The sequence below is a fragment of the Theobroma cacao genome, chromosome 6 (assembly GCF_000208745.1).
Source record: "Theobroma cacao cultivar B97-61/B2 chromosome 6, Criollo_cocoa_genome_V2, whole genome shotgun sequence".
Taxonomy (NCBI): domain Eukaryota; kingdom Viridiplantae; phylum Streptophyta; class Magnoliopsida; order Malvales; family Malvaceae; genus Theobroma; species Theobroma cacao.
Window position 1 is genome coordinate 21982894 of NC_030855.1, and position 14096 is coordinate 21996989.

A 14096-nucleotide genomic window follows, 5' to 3' on the forward strand; every position below is an offset into this window, starting at 1 on the left:
CACTTGGATGGTCAATACAGACTCTTTGTGAGAGTGACTTTGGCTAAGCCCTTAATTTCCTTTTCAGAATCTTCAGTCTCTCTCATATATATTTCTGTGGGGGACTCCCCAAAAACCATGAACTCTTAATTCCACATAGATGTGCCCTTCAAAAGACATTTCAAAAGAAAGAACCAGTTTGATCTAGTCGACTCAATGGATGACAATCAATCAATTTTTCATCAGTTGCCCTGTGTTCGTCATAGTCGCTAAAGGTAGCTAATACTGCTTGTCGGCTTGATGTTGTCCAATAGATTTAGACAACCATTTCACAAGGATTGAATGGAATTATTACCGGATTTCGGTACTATTCTTACGGACGTAAAGAAGCTTGACGTTTTAATTGTTCACATGTAACAAACAAGATCTATAATTCTACATTGAGTGTAAACATGTGGAATTTATGTTACACTTCTTTTCCTTACCATAAATGTAAAAGACAAATAAAATAAATAACCTGGTTTGTTGCTACAGATCGGCTGTTTAATTTTTTTACATTTAATTATTTAATTTATATATATATATATATTAATATATATGAAAAGGAAAAATCCCGATGGTCATAAATACTTTGTCTATGGGTTTTGCTTCTCTTTTTGCACAGGATGGCTTGCAGCCATGAAAAATGACTTTGAGTTTTGATTAGGTATATTGCAAACAAGTGGATATATCAATCAAACTTCTGTCATCTTGAGATTTTTGTATTTTTGGACTTACTCTCAGGATAGTGAGTTTTCTTCACACCCGTGGTTTAATGACACCTTATTACTATTCAAAAACAAAATACTTTGTCTACGAGCTATATGATGTGATAGCTAGCACAATGTTGTGCAATGGCAAATTTTGAAGCCAAATTCAAAGTCCTTCATTGTCGAAAACGTTTCTTTCACTTTTTGTCCTAGAAAGGGGATAGAAACGATATTCGCAGTAGTTTATCCAATACCATCAAAGAAAGAAGAAAAGCTTTGCTCTAATATTGAGGAAGAAGGAAACCCAAATGGTAACATGAATTTAACTTTTAGGGTCACAGATGGAATTTCACAAAGCTTAGAAATACTATACATTAGGACATGATGATAAACTTGCATTGATGGTCGAGGGGGCAGCCCTTGTACATATAAACCTGTAGAAAGAAGAAACAAGAACAGAGGGAAAAGTCATGGGATGATGGGGGAAGGAAAAGAACAACCTATTTGGTTTCCATCTATGGCAAGTCGAGTCAACTTCTCTGGCACCTGTTTTTAACTTTGACAAAAAACCTAAATTTAGCTAACATGGGGAATTTGACTACAACATCAATGGCCTGCATTTTTCTCAAACAGCCCAAGCCTATAATCAGCCAACCTCGACTTGTAGGCAGAGGTCTTGTATTCCCACCAGGTGAACTCCTTGTACAAGCTCTCTTCTCCTTTTGCAACCAGCGAGGGTAAAGGCGCTATCTTTTCACTCAAAGGTGGTCCTCCAAAATAGATCATGGAAACTCTTGATTTCAGCGATTCTGCCAACACCCTATGCCTCACACTCTTAAGCCTTCCATTAGTCATTACCTGGATCATAACAAATCCACACCCAAATTAATCAGAAAATTTTGTAATAAAGAAGAAAAAAGGACAACAAAAGAACCCAAGGTTTTAGGAAAGGTTAGCGTTTTTTTTTCTTTATTTTGATTTTTAAACGGACAAGTGTCAACATTAGAATTAGAGGCAGGCCCATGAGACAAGAGGTGGCAGTGGCACCACACATGATGCTAGATTGAAGGAATCCTTTTGAACTTGGCATAAAGAGGTACAGAGAGAGAAAAGAGTTTTTGAGGAAACTTCTCTAGCGAGAATTCATTAATATAGTGACAGATAATTGGAAAGTAAAAAAAAAAAAAACTTCTTCACCCAGACCCAGTTTGATATTTCTCTTTCCAAAAAAGTTTAAAAGACGGTTGACATGATATATACCTGCAAGGCATCACCAATATTGATGAAAAAGGAGGTCTGATCAGGTGGGACTGAAACCCAAGTCCCATCTCTCAGACAGATTTGCAGGCCTGACGTGTTGTTGGATCTTAGGACAGAAATTATCTGCGGGTCTGTATGCTCCCCAAACCCAATCAAATTTCTACCACTCAATGCCTGTAGCTCTGGGCATGGTGGGTAGTAGTTTAGCCTGAAACATGAGTCACTCTTCTCATCCCTTAACAGCCTACTCAACGCATTCCTCGGCTCAATTTTCAGACCCTCGGCCATCAAGTCCAGCACTTCAAATGCCATTCTCTTTACCGCCAGGATATAGTCATTCACAGCAGAGCTGCTTCATAAGAATGCCAAAATTAGTCTACCAATTTTATTGAAGACGTTAAAGCAAACGATTACTCAATCCTTAAAACTGTTACGCAAGCGCTTAACTTTCTTTCTTTTTCTTTTTCTTTTTTGAAAAACAAAAAGGACGGTAAAGAGTTTAAAAAAAATTCCTCTGTAAAAAGTTTTACCGGAAAATTTCAGGGTTTTGCCGGAATATGGTAAGAGTTTTGAGGGAGGTGACTTGAGGGTTGGTATTGAGAAGGAGATATTCAATCCATCCCACATCACCATTTGGTCCTATTCTCTTGCTGCCATAGCCAAAAGGTTCAGGAGGACCAGCTTTGTCTTTCACAGACTGGGGCAGATTGAAGAACCTGAGAGCTTCAGTTTCCAATCTGATCATGAATTCCATAGGAACACCATGATTGACCAGCTTGAAGAAGCCATACTCCTCACAGGCCTTAACCATGAGGGTCTTTGCCTCAGGGTCTCTCAGGTTTATCACTGGAAGTCCTGTGAAAACACTGGTAGGCTTGCATGTTTTGATCGAAGTGTAATGGTCTAATGCTGGCTGTGACAGGACAACCATGGTTTGTTACTAGCACAGACAAAGAGGAAGGAAGAGAAAGAAAGCAGAGAAAGCAAAGAAAGTATAAACGAGAGAAAGAAGGATGGGAATGGGGAGATTGTTGGGGGGGGGTTGATGGTATTTAAATGGGCAAATGAGCGACGCTTTTGCTAATGCATGAATGACAGAGAAAGAGAAAAGCAGAGGCGTTACTAACTATACAGAGGTGCCATCTGGCCTTGTGTGTCTGCTTGGCAATTTTATGGTATCGAGGGGGAGAAATGAGAATGAAATTTTCTTTGCCCTTTTCCATTTCCCCTTTATTTAATGTTTACAGGAAATGGAAAGTCAAATCAACCATGACTTTAAAACATTGTATTAAAACTTATTTGTGTTTTCTGGGGTCGGTCTCATTTCTCTGCCTTCCCACTGTTGAATTGGATTAATTAAAAGACTATATCTGGTCTTTGCCAAAATCCAAGTCTAATTTCAAGTAGTACCTCACCTATTGCTGATTTAACCTACCTTTGGTGGAGAGAAATTCTGTTTCTTCTTATCTTCTCCCTTAACTAACATACTATTAAAACAATGTTAAAATATCCAAATCCTTGATTACTCCAAACCCCCCTTTTTGCGAATTTTTTCAATGTTTCACATGATGGATAGGACAATGACAGAGCACTTAAATAACACAGTGAATTTTTTCTATCTTTAGCCTGTGCATTCAATCTCAGCAATCTAAATTAGAAAACCCAGTCGCTTTCTAAGACTTCCAAGCACAATTTTTCCTTTCTAAATCAAGGGAGTAGCATTCATGGCATATAATTTAAACGGCAGCTGTATTTTCTTTTTCCATTTTTCGTTTTCGGTTTGGGAACAAAATGGTCCACATCAATACCAAGATTCCTTAATTAATTGAACGTTGGTTGGTTTTCTTTTTCAATTTATTTGTAGGAAAAAAAGAAAAAAGAAAAGCTCTCTTATCTGTGAACTTTGAAGCAAACTAAATTGGGCGCTCCATTCAGTGGCCACAGAGCTCAGCTGAAAGGCCCTGCACTTTCATGTATATACATATCGCAATCGTGGATCTGTGTTGGCTAACCGTGTCAAGATCTCTCCCCGTTGGCATCCAAAAATGGGAGTCTCTCCACTGCTCTGACAGTGACATGTCCTAAGTCGTAACATCTCCAGTGAGTTCCGTTGCAGACTTGGCCAATTTCCAATTGTTGGATCACACCTTGGATTTTGTTCTCTTTTTTTCTCGTAATACTATGATCTAAGGTTTGAATGTCACTCGTTAAAATAGTTCGATTACGCAATAACATAACTGTTCCGTTGTTCACGAGAGTTCGTCAAAGGTAATTAGGTGAGATTCGATATCACGTTTTCTTTACAAACTTAACAACTCTATTTATGAACCCGACACATTTGAAATGTGCTATATTAAGAAAATCCTCTTTCCCTGTTTTACCCGATTCCCCTCTAACTGTTAAATTTTCAATCAAAGGCTCTAGTACATTGTACATGTTTAAAACAATTGGGAAACACGATTGACTACAGGTGAGGTGTAGATTTGCATTACTATAATTTGATTCTAATTGTTTAATGCAATTACTGCTCGTAATGTATTATTAGTAATTTTTTTTATTTAACGATACAATTTTAGAAAGGGAATAATTAATATGTGTATTTATTGCTAAATTAACTACTCAAGTAATTAAATAAAATAATTTGTTTGGTAAATATTTAATACATGAATCCAATATTATCCCATCCAACGTCCAAACTCCATTGTTGTAGATTCTTTAGCTACTAGAAGTCTAGAATAATAACTAATGATAATCAAGTCCACAAACGGACTTTTTAACAGTTAAAATTTGAAATGGTTTAACGTCACAAAATTAAATATTTGAGAAGAAAGTTTTTTCTTTATTTAGAAAAAAGAGATTTGAGTTATACTCTTTTAAATAAAGAGATCATGTATCAACTAATAAGTCAAATGCTTTACAAATATATTTGAGAAGAAAGTTAAGATTTATGAGATAAAATAAAGACATAATGTTCGAAAAAAGTTTTAAATTTTTAAAAAAGTTTTAAATAAATCTTTACTCTTTTGTTTCATTCAAATAAATTTTTATATTTTTAATTTGGATCAAATAAATTCTCATGAATAATAATTAACTAATTTTTATTAGTAAAAATATCATTTTTTATTTTCTACCTATATGCCATTGATGAAGTGTTGATGTGGAAAATAAAAAATATCATATTGTCATATTATTATGCATATTATTATATCATATCATTATTAATTATAACATATCAACATGTCGCACTACCATTAACTATGATATATCAACATGTCATGTAATATAGAATAACAAGTATCATTTTGACCAAATTGACTGTTAATCATAAATGCTTATTTGGTTCAAAATAAAAATATAAAAATTTATTCGACTTAAAATAAAAATATAAAATTTGATTAAACGAAATAAAAAATAAAATTTAATTTAAAAATTTTTAAAAATATTATGCCTATATTATAAAATACAAATCTAAAAAAATGCTATGATTAAAAACTAAATTTCACAAAGTTAATAATAAACGGGTTGCATAGCAGGGGATCTATGGTCGAGTTGAATAAAGCCAATTGCCCATGTTAAAATCTCAAAAACAATAAAATAAAAAAAATGAATGCCTAAGGGATATGGGTAAAGGATTTTGAAGATGTCCAACAAGTTACCCACCCTAAATTTGATTATTGAAAGGAATTAAGAAGGAAAAAAAGTGGGTTTCAGTGGATAACACCAAAAAATAGTTAGCCTTTTAAACGTGATAAATGGGGGGCGTTACAAGTACAATATAATTTGAATCTCCCAAAAAAAAAAAGAAGAAAATCGAATTAGGAGAATCTATTTCTTTCTAGTGTTGGCGTGGGTACTTAGAATTGAGACCATAAGCGGTGGGAATGGGCGAGCCTAAGGTCACGTCGTGCCTCCTCCCCGAAAAACTGGAGATAAAATCTTCACTGTACAAAAAACGGCAGGGTTTGTCTATCCAGTTTGGACCTTTGATTTGAGATTTGAGTGCTTCGATTTTCTCACACTCGATCACAACTCTACAGCACGATAATGAATCTTCAATTGTTTTTTACTTTTTATTTTTTTTTATTAATGAAATTCATTATGTTGAGAAAGTGATTAAAATCATCGATTATTATTTTAGATCTTTTTCAAATTTGCAACGATTTTTTTTTTTTACAAAAATAAAAAATAAGGTTTGAATCTTTTATTCTTTTTGTTGTTAATAAAGAAATCATTTGTATTTTTTTATATATATTTTATGTGAAATTGAAATTAAAACAACATTTTTTTTTCAAATAATATCAATGGTCTCATAGAACGATTAACAATTAGAATCTCAATTAATTATTATTTTTTATTTAGGAATCTCACTATTCTTATTTTGATGACTTGTCGGTACGCGTGTGCTTGAAACTTTTGAAGTGATTTATTGACAAAAGGAAATGCTTTAACAGTTGCCGCCAATCATCTCGTACAAACTTTAATGGCACGTTTGTATGAGGAGCAGCTTAGCCGTTCCTCCTATTTATTGAAAATAATTATTCCATTCTTCAAACTTTAAAAGTTTGGTTGGTTTTTGAAGTTGAGAATAAACATTCCAAGTAATGATTATTCTTCAAAATTTTGATTTTGATATTCTCCACTTTCCCACGTTAATGGTTATTCCATGACTATGGAATAGAGTCAAAAATTTATTAGACTAAAATATCTCTATTTATTGAAAATAATTACAACACACATAGAAAATGAAAGTAAAGAAAAAGTAAAAAGAAATTAAAATAAAAAATTATATTAATAATTTAATAATAATTTTTTAATATTTAATTTTTAATAAAAATAGAAACTAAAACATTAAAAAATGCAAATACAAATAGCTAAAAAATAAAAAGAAATTGAAATAAAAAATCATATTAATAATTTAATAATAAATTACTAATATTTTAAAATTTTAATGAAAATAAAAATAAAAGATTAACAAAATATTATTAAATTATAATAATGAGTAATTTTGTTTAATTTACTAAATTACAATAAAAAGTAATTGTTTTATTTATTTTTTAAGTATTTCAAAACTATTTCCACCAACTAAATTAAACATTAAAATGAATTATAATAATAATTCTTATCTTATTTTATTCTATAAATCAAATCACATTATAATTATTTTATTTTATTTTTATATAATAATTATTTTGTTGTATTTCATGAACCAGGTTCATGTAACATTTGAAACTAGCCTTAAATGGGAAAACATCTTGTCAAGTGCCCATTAATATTTCTAAAGAGGAATTTCTGTATTCTCAGAATCTCAGTGTACCGCAGCTACTGCCTTTTAATGTGATGTGACCTTTTTTTACAAGCTCATTCCCATTCTCTTGCAGGAGTGTTTAGTATGTGAAAGTGTGACTAAGTTTTGATTTCTAAAACATATTTAGACTTAAGATCAGAAGTAGATATTTTTTAAGGGATTATTCTAACCTTTATTTCTAATTCATTAAGGATTTTAAATTAGAAGTTTCATAATTTCATTAGAAGGTTAATTCATATTTTATATTTTAAATTTTTATGTAAAAATAATAGGAATAAAACTTTAAAAAAAGTTTTTGAACTATTCAAAAATATTTAAATAAACTTTTACTATTTTATTCTATTTATATTTTTATTTTAAATCAAGTAAGTATTTATGACTTAACAATTGATTAATTGTTATTAGTTAAAATGCTAATTATTATTCTATGTCATATAATGTTGATATGACATATTAACATATCATATTAGTTGATGACATTATCATATAATATTTTTTATCTTTAACTTTAATAACACAAGAATATAAAATAAAAAGTAATAGTTAACTAATGACAATTAATCAACTGTCAATTATAAAGTTTTTTTCGTTCAAAATAAACGTGCAAAGGTTTGATTGAACGTAATAGAATAATAAAATTTTATATGAATTTTTTTAAATAATATAAATTTTTTTAAGACATTCAAACTTAGGTTTTTAATCTTTTTTTTCCTTTACATTTTCTTTAATATATAATGAAAAGAATCACTCATTTTTATCATTTGCATATTGTTTCAATTTTAAAATAGTGCTTTTAAAAACCAATATTAAATGTCACAAAAAAGTTCTAATCTCAATTTTTATGTATAATACAAGAATCTCAATTATTTTTAATTTTTTGATGATTAATTTGTACGTGCTTTAGACTTTAGCCTTTCTTGACATAATGCTTTAAGGTAGTGTTGGGTTTGAGAGAAGTGGGAGCACATTCTCTATAATGTATCTAATTAAATTACATTATAGTATTTGTTTTGTAACAAGCCACTGTAATATAAGATTACAATATAATGACATTACAACCGAGAGATGTAATGTGATTACAGTCCAAAACTAATGCAATTACATTACATTACATTACACTTTGTAATATTTTTAAAGATATTTTTACTTTTCAATTTTATAGTTTGTAATGTTATAATTAAAATTTTAAAAATAAAATATATAATATAGAAATTTGAAATTAATAATAAAATAAAATATAAGAAATTAAAAATTTATATAATATAGGAAAAAGATTAAAATAAAATATATAAGATTATAATAAGAAATGAAAATAAAATATATGACATTAAAAATATATTTAAGATACGATATTATATAAAAATTAACAATAAAAAAAGTATATTTAACTTGTATTTTAATAAATAAGAGTAATTATGAAAATTGATATTACATTCTCAACGAAATAATTGTAAATCAAACGCTCTAATATTATTTTTTCTACATTTTAATTGTTACTTTGTTTGTATACAAAATACTATAATATTATTTTCTTTAAACTCAAATTACTTGTAAACACATTATTTATAATCACGTTACATTATAAAATATCAAACTTCACTTAAGAGTCCGTACCAAAAATCCAAGTAGTCTCCATTTTGTTGGACATGCCACCATCTTCAAAGCCCCAAATCGGAAAATACCCTTTCAGCTTTTATAGGTTAGGATAGTGCCTATTTCCCTAGAGAGGCATCTCATATGGTACTGACTCTATATTGCATGTTGCTTGTAAATGTAATCTGGACTCTAATCTACAGGGTCGTTTTCAACCTCTTTCAAGAGTGTTGGGGAAAATATATATGTCTGAATTTGATTTTTAAAACAACTTACATTTGATCACAACTTTAAGGTTTATAAAGGAAGTCTTAATTTTAAATTAATGTAAGGTGGGAAGGATTGGAGAGAGTTTTTTTTTTTTAATATGGAGAGAGTTATTTAATATGGTATATCCTAACATCATATATACCAAAAAAAATAATTCAAATTTCTCACTAATTTTTTATCCTTTGCAGTAATTAAAATGGTATTAAATGTTTCACATGGTGAGTCACATCTAGAATCTCCATTATTATACAGGAACATCAATTATTCTTATATTGATTATATTAAATTGAATGTGATTAGGCTCAAGTGTTTGCTTGACAAATGTATACCAATAATCGCGGTGTCCTCCCATTTCTTGGTTATGCCACGATCTTCATGGTTTTGAAGCCTTGAATGGATAACATCCACTCAATAATATATCATCCTTTTTGGGAATTAGGAGAGTGCCCATTTCCCTAAAGAGGCAACTTCTCCTGCATTCTCCATGTACTTGAGGGAGCTACTGCTTTTGAATGTGATGTGGACCTTATTCTATGGACTCATGCTCAATCCATTCCTTACAAATTTAATCAAGTGTATATGAGTAGGAAAGCACGATGGAATTTTGTTGGATTATATGTTGTGGTAATCGTCAAAGGGAATGGAGCATCCCATCAGAGCTCCCTCATCTTCAACTTGAGAATTTTTTTGTCTTTAACACTTCATTTGATACGAAGAATATATAGAAAGGAAAAAAAATTTTAATCCAAAGCTGAAGTACCAAATAACAAATGTGGTTATGAATTTCATCTATTAGATTAAAAAAATTTTCATGTCCTACTTATCAAACAAAGCCTAATGACAATTATTTAATTAAAGAGTCCTAATCTTTTACAAAAACTACTTGCCTCTTCCGTAAAAAGATGAGTAATTTTGCCCCATTAATTTTTTTTCCCTATTGTTTATTAATCCATTTTGAATCGAAAAGTCACTTGGAAAGCACTAGCAAAGGGATGCAACTTAAAAAGCAGATGAAATATGTATTAGAGTTGTAGATATCAACAGTTAGCACAACATGCAAATAAGTCTTAAAACTCTTTGGATGTTAAAACAAAAGCTCAATACTCCAAGTGAATGGAAATGTAAAGGCAATTTTATTTTATGTTTAATCTCTTATATTGAATTTTTTTATGGTATCAGAACCATTGTAAGCTCCATCAAATCAATAATATTTTTTGATTTTTTCTCAATCAATCATATATTTCTCAAACACAAAAAATACAGCCCCATCTAATCATACAATTATTTTCTTCGTTGAACCAAATGCCCAAATTACTATTAATGTTACTGCACACCTATTTAAAAAACTCGCCCTTTTCAATTTTCCCTCTTAGAGTATTCAATTCAAGATTCTCGTAATTGGATATAAACTATTCGGATATCAAGTTATATCCCTAGGTTGTGTTTTTAATTAGTATTATGATTTTTTATTTACTTAATTTGAAGGTTTAGAAATAAGACCTCACACTAGATTTTGTGGGACCTGGGACATAACCAATGTGATAATTATTAAATTAAAATTAGTAAAATAGAAGTTTGACCTTTAAAAATGAATTTTTTAAATTGAGATTTTTTTCGAAAATATAGATGGAACATAGACATTCCAATCAGCTTAGAAAGAGCATACTGTCGAACAAGCAAGACAAGTATTTCTCGGAATCATTACGAACAAAATAAGACTGACCTTTCTAAGAAACAAACTTCGAAAAAAATGCTTCGCAAAATGTCACATTAATAAAGACAAAGAGGTCAAAATGAAATAGAACAATACATCTAGAAATTCTCTCGACAAAGATTTTCACTAAATCCAATCACATAGTAAAACTAGGAAACTTTTTTTATATAGGTTATTAGTTGGCATCAACAAAATCAAAGAAGCTGATGTTAATTAAACCAATACCTTCCATTTCTCATGATTTTGAATTTTATCATGATCACATGATGTATAAAAAAAATTTATCATTAAAATTATAGAATGTTGTCGATGATTATGTTATTAGATTCGATAATAAAATTCTTTTAATGTATTAGAGTTTGACACTCGAATTAAATAAAAAAAATAAAAACAACTATTTCTACTACCTTTACACTACAGAATTTTATTGAAACCCCATCTTAAAACTTAAATACTAAATAGATCTATAGCTGGTTTTGGATTAAATTCCAATAGGTCATTCAATTTATTTATCGCTTGTGCCTTTTCTTTTTCTCTTTTGTTTTTTTCTGTCTTCCGTGGTTAATTAATCTCGGACAATGATTTAGTTTTGGAAACCGTCGAAAGTGCCGTATTATCAATGTGTCTTGTCCGAAGTGCTATAGAAATGCAGTGTCAAACTGTCAATAATCGATCCATTTCTCTATCATGAGAACGTGTAATGATCATATTGGTGTCACGTTTTGACAGGTAACCCACACGTTCTAGCTAGTTTAGTGATCATCTAGACTCTACATGTTCACCCTTCGAGAAAACCAAAAAGCAAACAAACAATGCATAATCAATTTAGTAAGGTTAGTGATAACAGATTTTATTAATAAAGTTATAAGCAAAAATTTACAATTATAATCAATTATTACATTTTACAAAAAAATTCAATAAACTAAACCAAAAAATAAATCAACTAAATCATCAATTGTAGTTCGATAAATTCAAGATTAAATTAAATATATAAACAATAAATTCTAACTTTGAACATGTAGAATTAACTATGTTGATTATATCAACACCCTTCTTAATTTTTCACAACATTTAAAAGAAAAAAAAATCAAAATTAAGTATAGCAGTTCTTGTCCAATTTGATGACTAAATCCTATCAATGTCAGATAACACGCGGCCGCCATCCCTGGGCCTCTCCTGTCTGCCTTGCTCGGCCCCGCCCTTTTTGCGGAATTCAGAAGTCATTTTCTTGAGAATGCTTTGCTTTGCAGATAAATGATAAATCAAATGTATGGCTATTTCGTCATCACAGTACAGTCAAATAAGTTCTCGTGGTCAAAGAGATCAAGTGAGACCCGTGCGGAATGAACAATGCCAATCATGGCTGAAGTCACCTATTGAGCCATTGATAAACAGGAAGGAACTGAATTTGGGTCTCTGTCTCGATCCCATTTTTCTTTTCCTGCAAATTAACAAAAACAGCAGTGATTCCATACCGATCACATAATGTAACAGCTAAGTAGTTCCGGGTGGAGCACCGGTTGCTTGCTCCTCTAGAAATGAAGTTCTTCAATTGGTTTGTGGGAATTAATGCGTCACACGTTTGAATAAACATTAATGTGGTCAATAAGGTTTTTGAAACATTGATGTTAATTTCAGCGGAGTACTTGATGCAATGTCCCTTTATCTATGTATACCCTTATAATTGTGGCAAAAGATTTTCAATACCAACACTTAATTTGAGGTTTGATTGTGCTTTCCATGTTTGATGATGGTATTTTACTATTTTATAGCATATTTGATATTTAAAAGATTCAGTCATACACGTCAAGTTTTCAAGATGAAAGGTTCCATCACTTATGGATTTCTATTATTTGGAAAATCTATGTACGGCTACAAGTTATATCCCAAAAGTTTAGATGCTGAAATCAAGTACCTTCCATGTTTCAATTTCCAAATTACTTAAAAACAGGAAAATTTAAACTACATATATAACTTTGTTGGAAAGGATGAGAAAGCAAAGTAGGAAAAAGTTTTCAACGTAGAACGTCTAGTAATAATTTCTCAGTGTAGGCTGAATATCAAAAGCCAAAATAAAAAGTCTAAAAGTTATAAATGGATATGTTCATAATTTTAATATTTTCCTTGTTAGGTTAGAGTCTACATAGAAATTATAGATATAATAGAATTTTTTTATTTAATTTACTTGTACTAGGACATTAGGATAGTGATGTTCTAATTAGAAATAAAATATTTATTTTATTTAAATCTCTTGTTAACTACTCTAGTTGAACTAGATAATCAAAAGTAGAGTTTTATTAAGATTTGGACCTATAATGCTATAAATAAGACCCTTAAACTTAGTTTTTAAGATCATTGAATAACATTACTGAGTTTTCTCTCTCAAACTTGAATTTAAGTTTTAATACTTGAAACTTGGTAATTAACCTTAAAAGCTTAGTCAAGTGTTAGCCTTTACTTTCACGCTAACTCACTGCATCAGTTGGTATCAGAGTGGGAAAAACTCACCTAATCTAATGGCAAGTGACCCAGTTATGGTAGGCAAACGTTCTCATGGTGAAAATTGGAGAACTGAGACTTTGCGATTTATAGTGCAAGATCAAGGGGTGACGTTGAAGGCTTTAGAGTAACGAATGGATATCAAATTTCAACGTTTAGAACGACACTTTGAAAAAATTACAGATCAATTTGATGCTCTAGGTATAGATGCCAACAGAAATCGGAATGTCGAGAGGCCACGTACCAGAGATGATGTAGCTCGTAGACAACTTGTTAATAGACTTGTTCATGCAAACGGACGTAGACAATAAGTCTACATGGAAGATTCAAAAGAGGAAGATGATTATGTTGCAGAAATATATGCTGGATATGGAAGGAATGATTATGGTAACAAAGATACTCACGATTTCATATTAAAGATAGATATTCCTTGCTTTAATGGGAGTCTGAATATTGAAGATTTTCAGGATTGGATTTCAGAAATAGATAGATTTTTCGAATATATGAAAATTTCATATGGAAAAAAAGTAAGACTTGTTGCTTGTAGATTGAAAGGTGGGGCTTCTGCATAATGGGAAAGGTTGCAATCTATAAGGAATCGTGAGGGAAAAGCACTCGTTAAAACTTGGTATAGGATGAAACAGTTGGTACAAAAAGATTTTTTTCCTCCTGATTATGAGTAGATTTTATTCTAGTAATATCAGAGATGTCATCAAGGTCAGAAAAC

General features: G+C 30.6%; 1 protein-coding gene across 2 annotated transcripts; it reads right to left on the reverse strand.

The window, feature by feature from the left end:
* On the reverse strand, window positions 994–3028 carry LOC18596501 (gibberellin 2-beta-dioxygenase). 2 transcript variants are annotated; one of them, XM_007025016.2, is made up of 3 exons: window positions 2519–3028; window positions 1989–2337; window positions 994–1586 (listed from the first exon to the last, which is right to left on the reverse strand). In XM_007025016.2, exons 1-3 carry the CDS (start codon window positions 2917–2919, stop codon window positions 1335–1337), a joined length of 1002 nt encoding a protein of 333 aa, XP_007025078.1. In that variant the 5' UTR covers window positions 2920–3028; the 3' UTR covers window positions 994–1334. The 2 variants fall into 2 exon arrangements, with proteins under 2 accessions (XP_007025078.1, XP_007025079.2); XM_007025017.2 differs by having other exon boundaries at window positions 1989–2340; window positions 2519–3027.